This window comes from Urocitellus parryii, chromosome 10, assembly GCF_045843805.1.
Source record: "Urocitellus parryii isolate mUroPar1 chromosome 10, mUroPar1.hap1, whole genome shotgun sequence".
Lineage (NCBI taxonomy): Eukaryota > Metazoa > Chordata > Mammalia > Rodentia > Sciuridae > Urocitellus > Urocitellus parryii.
Window position 1 is genome coordinate 27,223,736 of NC_135540.1, and position 19,602 is coordinate 27,243,337.

At 41.6% G+C, this 19,602-nt stretch overlaps 1 protein-coding gene and 1 non-coding gene across 2 annotated transcripts in view; one reads left to right on the forward strand and one right to left on the reverse strand.

Moving 5' to 3' along the window:
- Trim2 (tripartite motif containing 2) overlaps positions 1-19,602 on the forward strand; it is a 107,728-nt gene that overhangs the window by 37,038 nt on the left and 51,088 nt on the right. The window contains exon 2 of the mRNA XM_077803257.1: positions 16,533-16,717. Within this exon, the coding sequence (XP_077659383.1) occupies positions 16,584-16,717 (134 nt within the window). The 5' untranslated portion in view covers positions 16,533-16,583. The remainder of the gene's footprint in view (positions 1-16,532; positions 16,718-19,602) is intronic.
- Positions 12,903-13,009, reverse strand: LOC113179984 (U6 spliceosomal RNA). The gene has a single exon (XR_003300410.2). It is a non-coding gene; the product is annotated as a U6 spliceosomal RNA (small nuclear RNA).

Genomic DNA, 19,602 nt, shown 5'->3' on the forward strand with positions numbered 1-19,602 from the left:
GTCCTCATTAAACTATAGGCTTCTGAAGCAGGGCATAGGTCCACACAGAATCTCACACACAAATGTTTACAGCAGCCTTATTCATAATAGCCAAAAAGTGGAAAAACCCAAATGCCCATCAAATAATGAGAATGGATAAATAGAGTGTGCTATATGCACACAGGGGACAATGGCCATGAAAAGGAATGAAATAGTAATAGATGCTACAACATGGACAAACTTTGAAAAACAGAGCCAGACATAAGATCACACAGATGATTTCATTTATGTGACATATATTTACTTGTATGGCAGGGTCCCATAGAAGGTAGAAATATATAGACAGAAGGTAGATTGGTGAGTATTTAAGCCTATGGGAGGTGGGAAGGGAAGTTGGGCCTGACAACTAGAGGGTATAACATTGTTGTTGTTGTTCTATTTTGAGGTGATGAAAATGTTCTAAAGTTAACAGTGGTCATAGTTGCCCACTTCTGTGAATGCACTAGAAGCCACTGAACTGTATATTTTATACAGGAGAATCACATAGTATGTGATTTATATCTCAAAGAAGCTGTTTAAACACACGAAACTCTGTAGCAGATGGTCACCTGTGCTTTGGAAGACTGTGTGCCAAAATTCACGTGTCCATGCGTTTCCGGGGTCTGCTGACTTCACTGGGTTCTCTGTGATCTCCTGCAGTTACCACCAAGGGTAACTGCTCTCGGAAGCCAAGGCCCCTGAGAGGGCTCAATGCAATGCTTGACTACAGAAAGAATAGAATAAATATTAATGGAAACAATGTAATAAATATTAATGTAATCAAACATGCAGATCAAATATGTAGTCTTATTGAAATAAAAATGATTAGTGATCACTTTGATAACTGAAAAGGATACAGTGTTCTGTGTTGAAAAAGGAGTTGAAAAAAAGAGTGATTGTGAATTCCATTCCCATATGTAAGGTTTTTTTAATTCTAAAGTATTATTTGTAATGTAAGGCTCTATCACTTTTACTGTTTTTGGAGATCGAACCCATGCCTACATGCCAGGCAAGTGCTGAGCCACATCCTCAGCTCTCCTAATCATTCTCTATACCTATTTGTTGACCACTTTCATTCTATTAATATTCTTAAAATAAATTTAAGAAGTTGGTGAGAAATTAGATTGTGTGCATATGTAGTTTAAGTTTCTTAACCTTCAATAGAAAACTTCATCATCAGAAAACAGGGTCTGCTGTCTCCTCAATCAGATAAACGCACCATAAGCCTTTTCTCTGAATGAGAAAAAAGCAGAGAACTGTTTTTTTGCAATGGGGAGGTTGGTAAAGGTTTGTGAAACTGGACCATTTTTTGCTTTTTTAAAAGTTACTTGAAACATCTAAGGCAATGGGTTCTTTTTCTTCTTCTTTCTTTCTTCTCTCCCCACCCCTTTTTTTGACCAACCAAGGTTAGCGGGTGCTCTCACACGCACCCCAAACACTCCTCTAAATCTGAACTTCGAATCTCTTCCCCCTGCGTGGCAGCACTTCTTCTCTCTGATCTGTCACGCTCGGGTACCCATCCTGGCCGCGTTGCGCAGGCGACGTGCGCGGTCGCTTCTCCTCCCCGCGCGCATCCCGCAGCCCCGTCCGGGGGATGGAGCCCGGCGGCCGAGCCGGCGCGCGAGCAGCTGACTGCTGACTCAGAGGCGCAGCAGCCGCCCGCGAATCTCGGCGCAGCTCGCTGCTGCATCCCTATCCCACAATCCCTTGCCGGGCTTGCTGCAGTCCTTTCCACGGGCGCCGAGAGGAGAGATGTCCTATCAGATAAAGATTGATTGGTCTGAGTGCCGAAGGGGGTCTCCCACTTGTTAATGACCCAGAAACAGTCCTGCCGACTTGGCTGAGCCTCCTCTCGTTTCCTCCATTTTCCTCCTCCTCTGTCCTGTTCCTGAGCTGGCGCATCCCTCCCTAGAGCAGAAGATATGCTGGGCTTCTGATGATGGCTGCACTGCATGGTAGGGAATTTTAACCAGTCTCTTTGCATGGTGCTTCCAGACTTGAGATGGTAGCAGACATGGGCTTTGTTCTTTTGGATTGCCGCGGAGCTCCAGCGACAGACTCGGGAGGATTTAATTCTTCTTTGCCTGATTAGTCTGTCTGCAGAAATGGGTAGGTTCAGAGGTCCGGGTTGCTTCGTGCTGTGCCAGGTTGATAACTGATTTCTCCTGCTCCCTCTTGTATCTGGCTTCCTCACCCCCACCCCTTTCTGCTAGTGGTGCTGCATGCTCCATAACTCTTTAGAGATCCACTGTTTGCTTAAACAAAGGCATCAAATTAACCAGTTATGGGGGCAAAGTTATGCAAGATTTTTTTTTTCCATCAAGTTCTATGTGAATTGGCTAGGTTTTATCTTTATTTTTTTTTTCCTGGTCTTTATTTGAATGTTGTCCTGGTTTGTTTTAAGTAAAAAAAAAAAAAAATCCCTGTATCTTTCTGTCAAGATGAAATATTTAATTTGCAGGATTCCTTCCTCTATACCCCAGGGTGGAGGAGAACGTGGGATGCACCCTCCCCCACCCTGCCCACTGTTAAGAGAACCCTGGGGTTGAGTTCCATGGCTCCCAGTTACCATTGGAAACCCATTCATTCAAAATGCACGACTCGACCCTCTGAATTCTGAATGCTATCGAGAACCAGCAAACAAAAATACACAGCAGACGATTTCTTTCAGACAATTTTTTTTTCCTGCCTTGGAAGTACAATCAAATCTGGGTGGAGCTCAATGGTAGCAATACACTGAGCAGGGAAAAAAAAAAATCTTTGGTTTGGCCCTTAGGTTTCACTTCCTTAAACTGTGGGTAATATTTTTGTGTCAGAGCTTTTTCTACAAGAATGCCCCACCCTGTCATTAGTTCTTCTTGTAGGAGATAGAAGAGCATGCAGAAAGGCTATTGAAAGCTAAAAATTGAATGTTAATCAATGTATTCAGAATCAAAAGAGAAAATATTTTTGTCTGAAGAAAAGATCATTTCAATGTCCTAGCTTTCAAGAACATATAGACTCAGGATGAGGTATTTAAAAAATTATCAGTTCGTTTCTTCAGCTGGGATCATATTACAGCAGTTTTATTCCTTGTGAATCAATCGGAGGTTTCTTAAAAACCTACAGTATGTAAGAAGAGCCATTTGTTTGCTCAGATCTTTAAACTGATTTTTCAAATAGTATTAGGATTCATTTTGCCTAGGATGAATTTTGGGGGGGCTTTCGTTAATTGGGGGGGGCAGATGCTTTATTGGCACTGTACCTAATCCACTGTGATGTTAAATAATGCAGGCCCCTCCTCAGCAAGCACACAATGAGAAGTTTCATGTGCACTGTGGTAGGAGAAAGCCGCTTTCTTATGCCAAGATCTCAGTTGGTAGCCCTTCCTGAACCACTAAGCATTTCTTTCCAATTTCTCCTAGAAAGACCCAAGTGATTTGCATTGCAAAGGTTAAAACTCGGCTGAATGTAAAAAATTCTCAGATAGAATGTGCTTTCAGAATATGTGAATGCAGCATATTTAACCCACACGTTTGTCTAAAAAGGGGGAATAAAATCTACACATTTTCACCATAGTTAATGTTCCAATCCTGAGATGACTTAATTGTTAAGATTTAGAGGATAACAAAAGATTAGTAGACTTTGTGATTTGTGAAAGTCAAAACACTCATTCTTTGTCTTTACTAAGAAATGAAAATGGTCTTCATCCGGATAACTTTAGGCTTTAATTTCTCTAAGCTTTTGACCTTCTTTTATTTTTATCTTCATTAAATAGGAAAAATCCTGTTTATTCCCAGGTTTCTGCACAAGGGAAAAAAAAAAAGAAAAAGAAATAAAATAAGAAAAATCCGAAATATGTAGCAATTTTTAAAATTTACCAAAGTTTAATTTTTAAGATTCTCTCAGACCCCTTTTCATTCTCTCTGATAAAACTAACACTTTAAGCAAATATTTGTAGGTATTATTGGGATATACAGAAGAGAAATACTTTCAAACTTGAAATCATTTACTGCCAAATTATTTACTATCTTAGGGTTTTTTCCTTCCAGGGGGGTTGGAACCCAGGACCTTGTGCGTGCACGGTACCACTGAGCTACACCCCCCCAGCCCCTTCTTAGTTTTTATTTTTTTTCCCTCAAAAAATGTGAGCGAATGACTTCCACATTGTGACAAAATGACAATTTGCACACAGCTGTAACAGCTTTCTTTCTTTTTTCAATTCTCTGTTGCCATCTGTGTCTCTATTGCTTATACAAGTGTTTCAGTGTCAGAGTACAATTTGCTGTCAAATGTGTTTTTTTTTTTATATATTTCTATTGTGCAGATTGTCTGAATTTAACCAATTAGGTTTCTTCTTAAATTTGGAGTTTTAGATTAAGACTAGAAAGTGAGGGAAAAAAATGAGTTAAGTAGTCAAACAGCATCATTGAAAAACCAGGGTTGCTGTGTTTTTCCTACTAATCTCACATCCCTTCTCCGTGACCCTCTCTGCCTTCATAGTCTCAATAGCCTCCATTTTTCCACTAAGTGCTTTTTATTATTTTTCTTGAAAACCTATTAATTGAAGGAAACATTGTAGCCAACAACAGAAGTAAATAATGTACTTCCTATACTCCAGTGGCCAAAAGGGGTTTACTGCCACTTAGGCTTGTGTCTCTTGAAGTTCTGATGATAAATAAATTTCTCTGCCCGCTTCTTGTCAGCCTCTCCCCATCCCCAGAGTCTGTCCCCACCACTGAGCACTCTGACTGTCCGCTGCCTTTCTTGCGGTCCAAGAATGCTCAGCCTCTTTGTGTCACCCACAAGGAAAGCAAGCGGAGAGAGACTTGACAGGATGATTGATGGAGGGAGAAGAGACCCCACTCATCTTGATTGTCCCAGGGTACCGAAAGGGTCAATCAGCCCAACCACTTAACACTCCATCACACAGAAGCAGCCTCTGAAAGTTGGAAAACCCAAATCAAAGCTTAAGACCTGAAGCCAGAGGTGAGGCTTTCTATAAAGAAGGCAATGGCCAACGATGACCTCGCTACACTGAAGAGAGACATCTGGGACACAGGTGTAGGTATTATGGAGAGAAGTTGGAGCTCAGCTCAAAAATCAACCGTGATATAGAAAAAGGCAGCACATCATACATTGGAGCCTGGAAATTAAAGGGAGTGACTTGGGAAGTTGGGTACATCCTTGCCTGGAGACAAGTTAAAGTAGACAGCTCTTTATAGATGCCCCGCCCCTTACACACAAGCGCGCGCGCGCACACACACACACACACACACACTCACACTATCAGGAAAGAGAATGCATCCAGCCTTCTAATTTACAAAATGGCCCATCTGGGATAGAGACTTGATTTAACTGGAAGTGGGTCACCCTGTTTTAATTTCACTTAAGATTGTCCTCTTTTCTTTCTTCTAGTTGTTCCTCGGTAACAATGCAAATTCAATTACAGGTGAATGCTAGCAGGCTCATCACCTAAAATAACTACAAATACCTGTTTCTCTAAGCATGCTTTCACCTGTGCCTTGCACGCTAGGTGTCACCTGCTCTGGCAGGTAGAGGGTAATATATGAGTTATAAATAATCTTAATGGTTCAAGATTTCCTTTTTATAAATGTACCAAAAGATTTTTTTATCTCCAGAGATGGTGATTTTTTGCTTGCCCACACCCTTGTCATTGGCCCAAGAACAAAAATGTAAGCGTAGTAATAAATACATTTACCCAAAGGGGCAACAAAGAGAAACGTCATAACACTAGACTGTAGGAATGGGATTGAAGCCAGGTGCTGTGGTGCACACCAGCAATCCCAGCTCCTCCAGGAAGCTGAGGCAGGAGGATCCCAAGTTCAAGGCCAGCCTGGGCAATGTAGCAAGACTCTGTCTCAAAATGAAAAAAAACGCTTAGGGACATAGCTCTGTGGTAAAGTGCCCCTGAGTTCAATGCCCAAGCTGCCAAAAAAAAAAAAAAAAAAGGATAGGAGGTTGGGGCTGTAGCTCAATGGTAGAGCGCTTTGCCTGGCAGATGTGAAGCCCTGGGTTTGATTCTCAGCACTACATAAAAATCAATCAATCAATCAATCGTGTTCATCTACAACTGAATGTGTGTGTGTGTGTGTGTGTGTGTGTGTATAGAGTACATGTAATCAAATATACTTCTACTTACCCACAAATCACGTTAGAATTTCATTTTTCAGAGGGCTCTTGGCTTCTGTTCCCCAGCCATGTTCTCTACCTGACAAGTTAGTTTGGCCAACTCCCTTCCCTTCTCGCTTTTCTCTTCTATCTTTCTTTGTTCTTCCTCGTGCTGGTGTCAGCAACGAAGAGTCTGGATTCTTTCTGATCCAAACAGTTTTGTTTTGAGGGTGAGAAACATGGTCCAAATCTTAGAATTGCGGACACAGGCATTTTTCTCTTTTTTCATCTCCTATCAAATTCTTTTCCATTTGGTGGTCATTTCCACCAAGTTGTGAAAGTAAGCCAGGAAAAACATCAGAGATGAGGTGAGGAAAGAAACGCTGGGGCAGGGTTTTTCTGCACAAGGATTTAGTTGTGGGATTGCTGCGTTGCTTCCCCACCACAGGCTGCACTTAGTCAGCAAAGCCCCCACTAACAAGGAACTCGTGTGCCATCTTCTCAGACTTTTTAGGACCGTGCATATGTGTACTCAATATATGTTTGTTTATTTTTCTGCATTTGTGATCGTGTTAAAATATGTCACTATTATTTACCCTCTAACCAGGGCTCGTGGCCAATGCCTCTAATCTCAGTGACAGGGAGGCTGAGGCAGGAGGATTGCAAGTTCAAAGCTAGCCCCAGCAACTTAGCTGGACCCTGTCTCAAAACAAGGGGGGAAGTGAGCTGGGGATGTAGCTCGGTGGTAGAATGACCCTGGATCCTCAGTACCACATTAAATAAATAAATAAATAAATAAATAAATGTATTGTGTTCATCTACAACTAAAAAAAAAATCTTTTTTAAATTACTCTCTAGATGAAAGCTTATATTGCTAAGCCTTAGATTGTCCTTCACGGGGAGCAGGTGATGTCTAATGACAAATGACAACGTTCACAATCGCTATGCTTTTTGTCACATAAGTCCGCAAATGTTCTTTTCTGCTACTGTGCTTAAGTACGTTTCCATGTCATGCTGTTAGTTCAATTCATTTAAAAAATAATAAGTGGCTCTTAAGTACTAGGCTTACATAGTTCTAGATGTTGAGACTACAGGAATGAGTAGTCAGACAAAAATCGCTGCCCTCAGTCAACCTAACACTGGTTGGGTGGGATGGCAGTGCAGGGGGTAGAAAGACAGTATGTAAAATAAATAGATTACATACAGTATTAGGAGTTTTTTGGTTGGTTGTTTTGGGCTTGCTTGTGCATGCTGGATAAGTGTTCTACCACTGAGCCACACAGCCCCAGATAGAACAAGAAATCTAATTAAGACACCTTCTAACAAAACACCATAGACTAGATGCCTTAGACAACATGAATTTATTTCCTACAGTTCTGGAGGCTGGGAATTCTGAGATCAGGTGCCAGCATGGTGAGGTTCTGGTGAGGGCTCTTTTCTGGGTTTTGACAGATGGCCTTCTTGTATCCTCATGTGGGAGAAAAAGTGTGAACTCTTGTGTCTTAGAAGGCACTAATCCCATCATGGGGACCTGATTTCCAAAGGCTCTGTCTTCACCTACCATCACGTTGGGAACTAGGGCTTCGATATGATTTTGGGAGGCGGGGGCACAATGGTGGCATCCATAGCAGGGCAACCCATGCTACGGAGAGAACAGCAAAGTCAGTATAAGGTACAAGGGCCTGAGGATGAGCTGCCCTTCTGCACAGGATCGGATGGTCACATCGAGCAGGTGACACTGAACAGAGCCTGAAGGGGGGAGTGAACACCTTCATAAGCTCACTGCAGCCAGTCTGCCGCTTGGAGGTTCTGAGAACTGGTTAATGTCGTTATCCATCTAATGTTGACTATGTCATTTAAAAATGGCTTCCCTACCTTCGCTTCTCTACCCTGTCCTTTCTGTTGACCTTTTGTCATCGCAATGGATGTTAGCTCCAGCATCCAAAAGCAGGGGTGCTCCATCAGGTACAAGGTTCCAGGCATGTTGTCACGGGCATCCCTCTAGAAATTAGTTTTGCTAATCTCCAGCCGAAGAGTAGGTCTGTCTGTCTTCTGGTCACCTTTATTATCGTGCACTGATTTCTGCTGGTGAGGAGGCTGGAGAAGTTCTCTAGACACCTCCAGAGAGGAAAAGGGGACCAGAAACTGCTAGTGCCCAGACACTCTGATGAAAGGCTCTTTTGTATTTTTGCATATCCCTCATGGAATGTTCGGAGGGATGGCAGGCTCCCACAGTGCTCACTGGCATAGTTACTCTGAGCACAGTGTCCCTTTAGGAGCAGTCAAACATGTCCCTATTGTGAGTACTGCCATTATGTTCAGGGAAGGAGTGTTATCTTGGCAATGTTTTGGGGATCTTTGGGGATTGGAAATTTCGTGTTGATCCTGAGAGTTGTAAAAATCCGGATGCCTTCAACAGGTCACTTGTCGGGCTGGAGATGTGGCTCAAGCGGTAGCGCGCTCGCCTGGCATGCGTGCGGCCCGGGTTCGATCCTCAGCACCACATACCAACAAAGATGTTGTGTCCGCCGAGAACTAAAAAATAAATATTAAAAATAAAATTCTCTCTCTCTCTCTCTCTCTCTCTCTCTCTCTAAAAAAAAAAAAAAAAAAAACAGGTCACTTGTGACAGATTTGTGATATTGTCATGATTTTCAATTAGTATTAATGAGTAAACGTAATTCAGTTGCTTGGTAAATGAGCAATACTAACAAAGACTTGCGTCATCCACGACACTACTTATTATTAAATTAGAAAGCGAAAAAAAATTTTTCAACTTTAAAGCATAAAAATGTTGGCTCAAGAAATTCCATTTAGTCAACATATGTCATTTGATTACAACAAATGTTTATCTGTGCCCTGAGTCTAAAATTCTAAGGTTCAGAAAAAGAATAAATACCAATTTGCTGTATTTGCTTTTTTCCATACCCATGATGGCTCTGATTATTTCAAAGGGTAATATGAAAAACTTTCAAAAGCTATTGTAAAGAAAATTCTTATTTTTTAAATCTTTAATTGATTTTATTTTTGAAAAATACATGATAGCAGTAGAATGCATTACAATTCTTATTACACGTATAGAGCACAATTTTTCATCTTTGTATTTAGTATATTGAGGGCCACAGTCAAGTCGGAATGATGCCTAGCATTTTGCCAGAGGGAGTGGTTGAGAGGTGACCCCAGCGAGCCATTGAGATGATAATGGTTAAGTTAATCTGCATATTCAGTTGTATATAGACCCCTGCCAGCTACTTTGGAGTTGGTTGGGGAAGTTCCTGAGGAGGGATTTCCAGTTGGTGGTTCCTGGAAGGGCCCCATGGGTGGCATTCGCAGGAGTTCAGGCAATAAAGGAGTTCCTGTTTTGAACCTACAAGTGCCTCGTGGCGGCTCCGTTATTTTGTGCCCAGCCAGACTGAGGCATTGGGTGGCCCGTGTGGGGGAACGCCTGAGGGTAAGTGATAAGGTAAACTGCTTGCTCCTGAGGGCAGTGCGAGAGGATGGGTGACCATTTAAAGATTCTTCTTTCATTTTGTTTTAAGTTGCCAGTCCCTGGAGATGGGTGGGACCAAAGAAAAACCGCTCACAACTGAGGAAGAACTATTTGCGTCTGAGGAACAGATAGGGAGAAAGGATGGATGGACATTTCAGGAGGATAGAAAGGCTGATCTAATGAATTTTTGTTGCATTTTTGTTTCATTTTGTCTTGGTTTTGTTTTGCATTATCTTAGGGAGGGGTATCTTCGTCACGGAAATATGGAATTAAAAATTAATAAGAACCAAACCGAAAGGGCGTTAAGTAAAGTGCTAGAGGAAGGAGGCATCTCAGTAAAATCAAGAACAGTTAAGGCATACGTTAAGACGATAGATACAAAGGTGTAGCCCATGGTTCATTAAAGAGGGGTTGTTAAATATATCACAATGGAACCATCATGGTGAAGATTTAAAAAAGATACAAAAGGAAAGCCCAGGAACTCTGCCAGTTGGCACATTACCATTATGGACGTTGGTACAATCTTGTTTGCTTAGTCTAGGAGAAGACATTTGAAATCAAGTAAAAGAGGAAGTCTCTCGTGTTAGTCAGGGGAAAAAAGTTTAGAGAAGGAGGGGCTATCCCTAGAGAAGTTACAGCGGGAGGTTGCTACTAACACCTTTCTATCCCCAGAGGGCGTAAGTGTCCAACCAACAGCTCCACCTATGGAGACAACATATGCTGAGTGGCCCTCAACCCCCATAGTTGATAGATGGGATCCTGAGACAGGACCTCAAAGATTAGCATGCCCTGTATTTGAGGCGGCAGGAGGGCAGCGAAATCACCATGTTTTAGATTTCAAAACAGTGAAGCAGTTAAAAGAGGCTGTAACAACCTATGGTCCTCAAGCACCCTTCACTGTAAGCTTGGTCGAATCCATTACCAACTTGAACATGACGTCAGCAGATTGGACTAGTATGTGCAAAGCTGTGCTAAATGGAGGACAATACCTGTTATGGAAGGTTGCCAATGAGGAATTTTGCAAGGAGACGGCTAGGCGAAATGCAGCAGCCGGTTATCCTCAGAGAAATCTAGATATGTTATTAGGAAAGGGACCTTTTGAGGATCAGCAGCAACAAATTAGATATGATCCTGCTATATACTCACAAATTGCTGCAGATGCAGTTAGGCTTGGAAGACTTTACAAGGACATGGAGATTTACAAGGTCAATTATCTAAGGTAATACAAGGACCTAATGAACCTTACGCTGAATTTGTAGATAGGCTTATTCAAACAGCTACCAGAGTTTTTGGGGACTCAGAACAAGCAATGCCATTAATAAAACAAGTGGCTTATGAGCAAGCAAATCATTGGTGCAAGGAGGCCATTAGACCATGGAAACATAAAGACTTAAACACATAAATTATGTAGAGACATTAATGAACAAGGGCAAGTCTTGGCAGCTGCAGTACAACAGGCTTTAGATGCCAGGTCAAAAACATGCTACAATTGTGAACAAACAGGACATTTTAAAAGGAATTCATGCCTTTATACATGTACTTTGGTTTTTTTATCATTACAATTCTTAATACACATATATACTACAATTTTTCATATCTGTTTGTATATAAAGTATGTATATAAAGTCTTCATACATGTACTTTGGATAATGATGTCCATCACATTCCACCATCCTTGCTAATCCCCTGCCCCCTCCCTTTCCCTCCCACCCCTCTTCCCTATCCAGAATTCATCTAATCCTCCCATGCTCTCCCTCCCTACCCCACTGTGAGTCAGCCTCCTTATATCAGAGAAAACATTTGGCATTTGATCTTTTGGGATTGGCTAACTTCACTTAGCATTATCTTTTCCAACGCCATCCATTTACCTGCAAATGTCATGGTTTTGTTCTTTTTTAATACTGAGTAAAATTCCATTGTGTATATATGCCACATTTTTTTTTTATCCATTCATCCACTGAAGGGCATCTAGGTTGACTCCACAGTTTAGCTATTGTGAATTGTGCTGCTATAAACATTGATGTGGCTGTGTCTCTGTAGTATGCTGTTTTTAAGTCCTTTGGGTATAGTCCGAGGAGAGGAATAGCTGGGTCAAATGGTGGTTCCATTCCCAGATTTCCAAGGAATCTCCATACTGCTTTCCATATTGGCTGCACCAATTTGCAGTCCCACCAGCAGGGTATGAGTGTGCCTTTCCTCCCACGTTCTTGCCAACATTTATTGTTGTTTGTCTTCATAATAGCTGCCATTCTGACTGGAGTGAGATGACATCTTAGAGTAGTTTTGATTTGCATTTCTCTGATTGCTAGAGATGATGAGCATTTTTTCATATATTCGTTGATTGATTGTACATCCTCTTCTGAGAAGTGTCTGTTCAGGTCCTTGGCCCATTTGTTGATTGGGTTATTTGTTTTTTCAGTGTTTAGCTTTTAGAGTTCTTTATATACCCTAGAGATTAGTGCTCTAGCTGATGTGTGAAGGGGTAAAAATTTGCTCCCATTCTGTGGGCTCTCTATTCACCTCCCAGATTGTTTCTTTTGCTGAGAAGAAACTTCTTAGTTTGATTCCATCCCATTTATTGATTCTTGGTTTTAATTCTTTCACTATAGGAGTCAAGAAAATTATTTTAACTGATAAGTTCTTCTTTCATGCTGGGGATGGACCCAGGACTTTTATACATGTTACTCTTACCACTGAGCTATATCCCAGTCCTCAATATCTTCTTCCTCTTTTTTATAACATTTATTTTTTAATGATAGGTAGACACAATACCTTTATTTTACTTTTATGTGGTGCTGAGGATCGAACCCAGTGCCTCCCGCATGCTAGGCAAGAGCTCTTCCTCTGAACCACAACCCCCAGCCTTCTTTTCTTTTTTTTTTTTTCCCTTCATTGTACCAGGGATTGAAGCCAGGGGTGTTCAACCACTGAGCCACATCCCTAGTCCTTTTTTAAAATTTTGAGACAGCGTCTCACTAAATTGCTTATAACCTCTCTAAGTTGCTCAGACTGGCTTTGAATTTCGATCCTCATGCCTCAGCCTCTTGAGTAAGTGGGACGATAGGCATGTGCCACCTGGCCTGTCTTTCTCCTCCTCATTCTCTAGTAATAGGCATTGAACCCAGGGATGCGCTACCAGGAGGCTATACCCAATACTTTTTATTTTTTATTTTGAGACAGGGTCTTGGTAAATGGCCAAGGCTGGACTCAAACTTAGGATCCTCCCACCCCAGCCTCCTAAGTAACTGTGAATCCAGGTGTATGCCACCGTGCCCATCCCTCAATATCATTTTTTAAAATATATAAATATTTGTGCCATCCTTGTGCAGGGGCTATGCCAATTTTTTTCTATGTCATTCAAATTTTAGTGTTGCTGAGGTGAGCACTCTATCATTTTTATGTCCTCCACACTTGTGAAATGTGAAACTTTTTTGGTTTGTGGTGCTGGGGATGGAACCCAGGTCCTTGCACTTGATAGGCGAGCTTCTACCTCAGAGCTACGTTCCCAACCCTAAACTTGTTTAAGGTTAGATTTCATCAACTTCTCTGATAAGGCAGAAAACTTGAAATCTGAGCTTTCTGATTACTGATTTTACTGGATGACCTTGGGCAAGTCATTTAAGCCCTCAGGTTTGGTTTTCTTATCTTTAAGATAGACAAATTCTTTCCTTTCTGAAGTCATAGGGATGTGGTAAAAAAAAAGCAGACAGTGCACCAACATTGTAGCTCCATTGCATTTAGTCAGTGAATATCATTCTCTACTCTGGTTCTTTAGGGAGGCAGGCTATGAGAAGCCTAGCTGGTGATGCTGGCTAATTAGACATTCACACCTACACTGCTTAACTGTGCACCGACTTCTGTCTGAACCGACGCTCTTGGATAGCAGGTGTTTCCCAAGGTGCTATATGTTTATTGATCATGCTCTTTGATGAACCTGTCTGCAAAGTGTGGAGTTTGGAAATGGGTGTGTCACCTATGTGACTGTATTCACATATATCCCAATGGAATTTTCTTACTGAAAGTTGAAATACCTTTCAAAAATTTGGTGATTTGTTGGGGAGTAAGGAAAGCTATCATTTACATCTGGAAAAGAGTGTCAAATTGTTGACTTTGTAATTATGTTGTATTGTTATGCTCGAATTCGGGACCCCCAAAAGACCGCCAGAGACCATGATCGATGTAAGCAGCAAAGAGGTGTTTATTGCGAGCTTGGTCCTCCGCGCGCGCGCACACACAGCAACTGGTGACGCTGAGAGGCCCCGAGCCCAGGGTTTGCAGCAGTTTCATACACTCTTTGGGGAAGGCAGGGACTTCACATACATCATAGCATCTCTTACCAAATAAATCATCACACACCTCGGGAAAATCAAACAACTCTAAAACATGATTAGCACATTCACTGGCAAGTTGGGTAGGGGTGATTGGTTACTACAAGAAGGGGATTCATTTGAACTGATTGGTTTAAGCCAAGAGGGGTGTTCGTGCTGAACTACATACTTTCCCAACACCATAAACTACTGGGAGGTTCATCTGGCATCCCGGGTATTTCCCTGTCTCATGCTGATTGGTGGCTGCTAGGGGGTTGCTATGGGTCCTCACCTGGCCTGAGTCAGGGACACCTGGCGCAGCAGATCTCTCCTGTTATTTGTAGATAAACAACTCAGCAGGGTGGGTATGTGCCTAGGAGTGCTCTGTGGGTTTTTCCAAGGACAAGAGTCATGCCCCCTTCCTTGGACAGCTTTGCTCTGAGGTAGGGGCTGGTTTTTCAGTATTTACCAGCTTCAAATGCTGGTCACAGGTCAAGTTCAAGTATCATATATAAACCAAGCTTCTGTTGTACAGTCTTCATGAAACAAGGTCAAGGTGGTGGTGGTAGAGGTTTAGGGAGTGAAGAGGCCATGGGTTTTAGAAGCATACATCTCTCTTCAGTTTGCATGTCACATGCAGGTGAACTTGACTGAGCCTGTGTTGTTGTATGTGGGGTTTTTTTGGTGAGGAGGGGTACCAGGGATTGAACTCGGGGCACTCCACCACAGAGCCCCATCCCCAGCCCTATTGTGCATTTTATTTAGAGACAGGGTCTCACTGAATTGCTGAGCAACTTGCTTTTCGCTGAGGCTGGCTTTGAACTCGTGATCCTTTTGTCTCAGCCTCCCCAGCTGCTGGGATTACAGGTGTGAGCCACCATACCTGGCTTGTGCTGTTTTGTGTCCTTGTGTGTATGCATGTATGGTTTTATCTATAGAGTGAGAATAATAATAGCACTTCCTACGATAATTATATTAAATATCCCTTTTTAGGGGAAGGGGCGGAGAGTATTTCCATTGGGAATTATATATAGGGCTGGGGACAACTTATCAAATATTTAGAAAAATTGAGAAGTGAATTTTAGTTCATCCCTGGTTTACCCCTTTGGGGTAAACACCTGAAGTGGTAAATGGATAGGTGTTTTGTATTATAACTTCTCCTCCTTTTTGCACTCTTGGGCTCTCTGCTTTCTTCTCAGTGTTCTCTCCTAATTTCTTCTTTTCTGGTGTGATCTCTGACATATTGCAACCTCCTCTGAATTCACTCACTTCTCCATGTCCTTCAAATGCACACACATGAATACCCATTGATATTTCTTTCAAACTACAGGGGCTAACTCCAGCTTTTTCACCTGGCTTCATGGCAGAAACATTTTAATTTTCAATCTATAAACCTTTAGTTCTTAGGAAAACACTATATATGAAATTTTTAATTCAAAATTCTAATAATCTCCATTTAGCATTTTTCCCCCCAATTCCTATTTATTTTTGGCTCTTGGGGCAATGTCATCTTCTCTCTCCCTCCCTCCCTCTCTCTCTCTCTCTCTCTCTCTCTCTCTCTCTCTCTCTCTCTTTAATGACACAATACCTTTATTTCACTTATTTTTATGTGGTGCTGAGGATTGAACCCAGTGCCTCACACATGTGAGGCAAGCACTTTGCCACTGAGCCCCAGCCACAGCTCATCTTTTCTCTATCTTGCATATTAATCATTTGTAGTGGAAGAAAATTTTTTCTTCTGCTCTCTTAGGTTATCTGCCTGGGGCCTGTAAATTAAAGTGGTAAAAGACTAATAGTAGAAAACATATACAAATTGTGTAAATATTAATGTTTTTGATTTTACATATGGAAGCTTCGTAGAGAAGAAATGAAAACCCAAGGAAGTCATTAGAATTGGGGATTTATATACCATTTTAACAACAGGTGATAAATTGTGGAGAGCTGTCTACAAAGGCAAGGCAGGGCTGGACTGCAAAGGGCAGTAAATTGCAGAAAGGTGACTGGAAAATGTACAATGTCTACATTTTAAGATTTGTTTAGTTTGGTTAAACAGGCTCATCACCTTGCCATCTCCAGAGATAAGAGTCTTCTGGTCTTTCTGGCATAGGAGAGGAGCACCTTCACAAACGGACATTTCCTCTTCACAAAGGAATTTTATGACAGTTTTAGGCAAATGGGGGAAGACAGAGAGCTCCTTTTGTGTCTGCTGAGACACAAAAGTGAGACACAAAAGTTCAAAATAATCCTTACACCAAAGTGGCACATTTTGCATAAGCATATTCTGTTCCCTTTAAATACAATAGTTGGGGAGACATTGAATTAGATAAGAATAGAAAAAGGCAAATATGTATTCAAATATAGTTATGGCTGAAGGTGTGAACAGACAGCTATCTATAAGTTTTTATTCCCTTGGCCACCGCTCAGCCTTGAAACCCAACAAGCATATACAAAACAAACAACAGCCATGAGAGCTGGCTATGGTCATTTTGAGGTCACTAACTGACTTCCACCTGTGTATATCTTGCTGCCTTGGGTAAAAGAGCCAGGGGTTGATTTGCACTATGGATGATTATATATTTTTCCATTTTGGTTTTTCTGTCTGACAGCAGCAGCGTGCAGGGTCAAAGACAGCCGGCCTCCCATGTCAGTGGTCTAGGATGGCCAGTGAAGCCTCCAACATCCCAAGTCCTGTGGTGCGCCAGATTGACAAGCAGTTTCTGATTTGCAGTATATGCCTGGAACGGTACAAGAACCCCAAGGTTCTCCCCTGTCTGCACACGTTCTGCGAGAGGTAAGCCTCTTTGGTGCTTGGAGAAGGGACTTGCACAGACTGACCTCCTACCGCCTACCTCAGGCTTCTTTCCCAGAATTCTACTATCACCCAAGGGAGACAATGAAGCACTTGTGCTTCCGACAGACATCTAGAAACCCAATCATGAGCTAACGTACTGTATTTCAAATAATGCAAGTCAGAGAAAGCAACCAGGTAACTACTGACTGGTTCATTTTCAAAGGAGGTGGAACATTAAAAAAGTAGTTTAAGATAAAAACATTTAAAATTTTTTTCTTTGTTCTTCATGAAATAGTTTTTGCCAACTGCAAACTGCAGTGGTAATTGGCCAAAAAGTAAGTAAATTTAAATATATATATATATATATATATATATATTTTTTTTTTTTTTTTTTCCCTGATCTGTAACAGATCAGGGAGAAACCTACATACCATATAAGGGGTCAGTTCACAGAACAGCGTTCTTTCCTCAGAAATACTTCAAACACATATTAATGTCACTTTGGGACACTGAGATGTCTTAGATAAATGAAAAAACTACATAAAATGCATATATATAATTATTAGAAATTACCTTAAGAAAACACACTTTCTTATTTGTCTCTATTTGAGAGGATTTTTTTTTGAAGTGTGGTATTAGTTACCAAAATATGCTTTTACCCTATTGTTTAACTTACCTTGTAAGAACTTAGACATAAAAAGTTTGTAAGTAATTAATTTATCTGTGGCCCAATTTAAGTATTTTCATAGTAAAGTTTACATATTTTTCTTAAAAGCAAAATGGTAATTATGTTTTTTAGCATTTTGTTACATACATTTTTATTATTATTTAATATACATAATTAAAATGCTTTACCCCCCATGATGGAATGGAAATCAATACTTCCAATGGCTTCAAACGTATGATGACTATATTTATCATCGACTTAACACACATTTGTTATCTGATTGTTGATTTACTTTGGAAGGTCTCAAATGCAAAAGAATAACCATATCCTTGGTGACGGTGATTGGTAGAGAGAGATGGTAGATTTATTACTTGTAGTTGTGGGTTTTTGTTTGTTTGAGGTTGTGTGTGTGAGAGTGTGTGTGTTTACGTGTATATATATATAGACTTTTGTTTGCTTGAGTGGTGGAATATATAGTGTAGCAACACCTTTTATTTTACTCATTTTACACTTTGGCTTAAAGGCTTCGTAACTTATATTCCAAAGTAATTAAATAGAGTATGATTTTTTTTCCCCACCACTTCATGGGTGTAGCTAAAACATGAATCCCAGAAAACTGTCCATGTGACCCCATGTCCACATGGCACCTCCATTACTTGACTGCAGCAGTTGGCATAGGGTGGCTTTCATTGTACACCACACTGAGAGTCATTCAAGGTGACTCCTTTCCTGTGTTTGGGATCCCATCTGTTTTGGGGGTCCTCTTTCCTTACACTCACAGGTGAGAACAAGGCATCTGAGCTGGCCTGGGTCTGGCCCAGCCCACCCCTGCTCTCTGCCTGACACCAGGTGGTGGAGATTTGTGAGCTCCTGCTATGGCGAGTCCCTGTGGAATGCCATGCGTTAGAATTATTCCAGCACCGTGAACACTGAAATGGTTTCCTTTTGGAGAGAATTCCTTCCCTTGAGAAGATTTTATTTCTGTAGAGATGGAACTTCACAGTTTGGCTCACTGTCAGGAGACTGAACCGTAGGACCCCTTATGCTGGACACACATACCTGCTGCTTGGTGACACCGTCACAGTTGCTCTCTTACCCCACGTCTTCCAAGGCACCATCAACGGGGCTTGGAAGGAGCAACACCAGACACCATCCTTGGCTGTGAAGAAGCCAGTTCCTAATTCCCTAGTCTCCAATTAATGTGACATTAAGACAGGAACAAGGGCTGCGTACCATAATCACACAGAAAACCACGGGGTAGAGGCAACTGCTCTTTCAGGGAAGGCATCCCTGCAGAATTGTTAAGCAGAAACCCCAAGAATGAGTCCATATTAAGCCAAGAGGAATGAGTAAAGGAAAGGATTTCAGGTCTGGGCAGAGGTGCTATAGTGAAAGGCACAGACCCATGAGAGGGAGAGACAAAATACGTGAGTCATCCATGCTCCAAAGTATGGATTCTTATTTTCATAACAGGGCAGTGGAATCCATGTTGGGAGGACGGGGAGATATAAAGGGTGAGTTTTGAGATTCTGATGAGGTTACTCTGAGTGTGATAGGGAGAAGGGTCAGGGAGTACAAGGGGAGATGACAGGATGGAGGTGAAAGTCCATTGCCAAAGTCCAAGAAAGGTGGGTGTAGCAGAGGTGAAGAGAACTGGAGCAGGCAGAAAGATACCTGGGAACTGACAGCCTTTTGTGATGGGTTGGATACAGGACTGAAGGTCAGCGGCGGGAATTACTGTCTGATGAATGACTCCTGATTTCTGGTTTGCTTTGATGAATGGATGGAAGTGCCAATTATCGAGATAGGAAGAAGAGATGGTTTGGTTTTGGACTTGTTGAGTTTTAGGACCTATGAGATATCTAAGAGGAGATGTCAGGAAGGCAGTTGACACCCAGGTATGGGACTCAGAGGAGACATCTCTGAGGATGGGACCTCAGGTAACTCCAAACTTTATTAACTCAGAAAAGAGAGAGAAGACAGAGGGAGGATCAGATGGTGTAAGAAAGACAAAGGAAGATAAATAGCCAAAAAGAAGAGGAGAGGGACAAGGTGAGGCTTGGTGAATGCTGCTGAGAAGTCTCCAAAGATAGGGTTGAAAGACGTCTGTGGGGTTTAGGTATCATTTGTGACCTTAAGGAAAACTGTTTCATTTCTGATATTGATTCAGTACTAGCTATCTCTGTGATACAGAGAAGATCAATCAACCTTCCTCAAT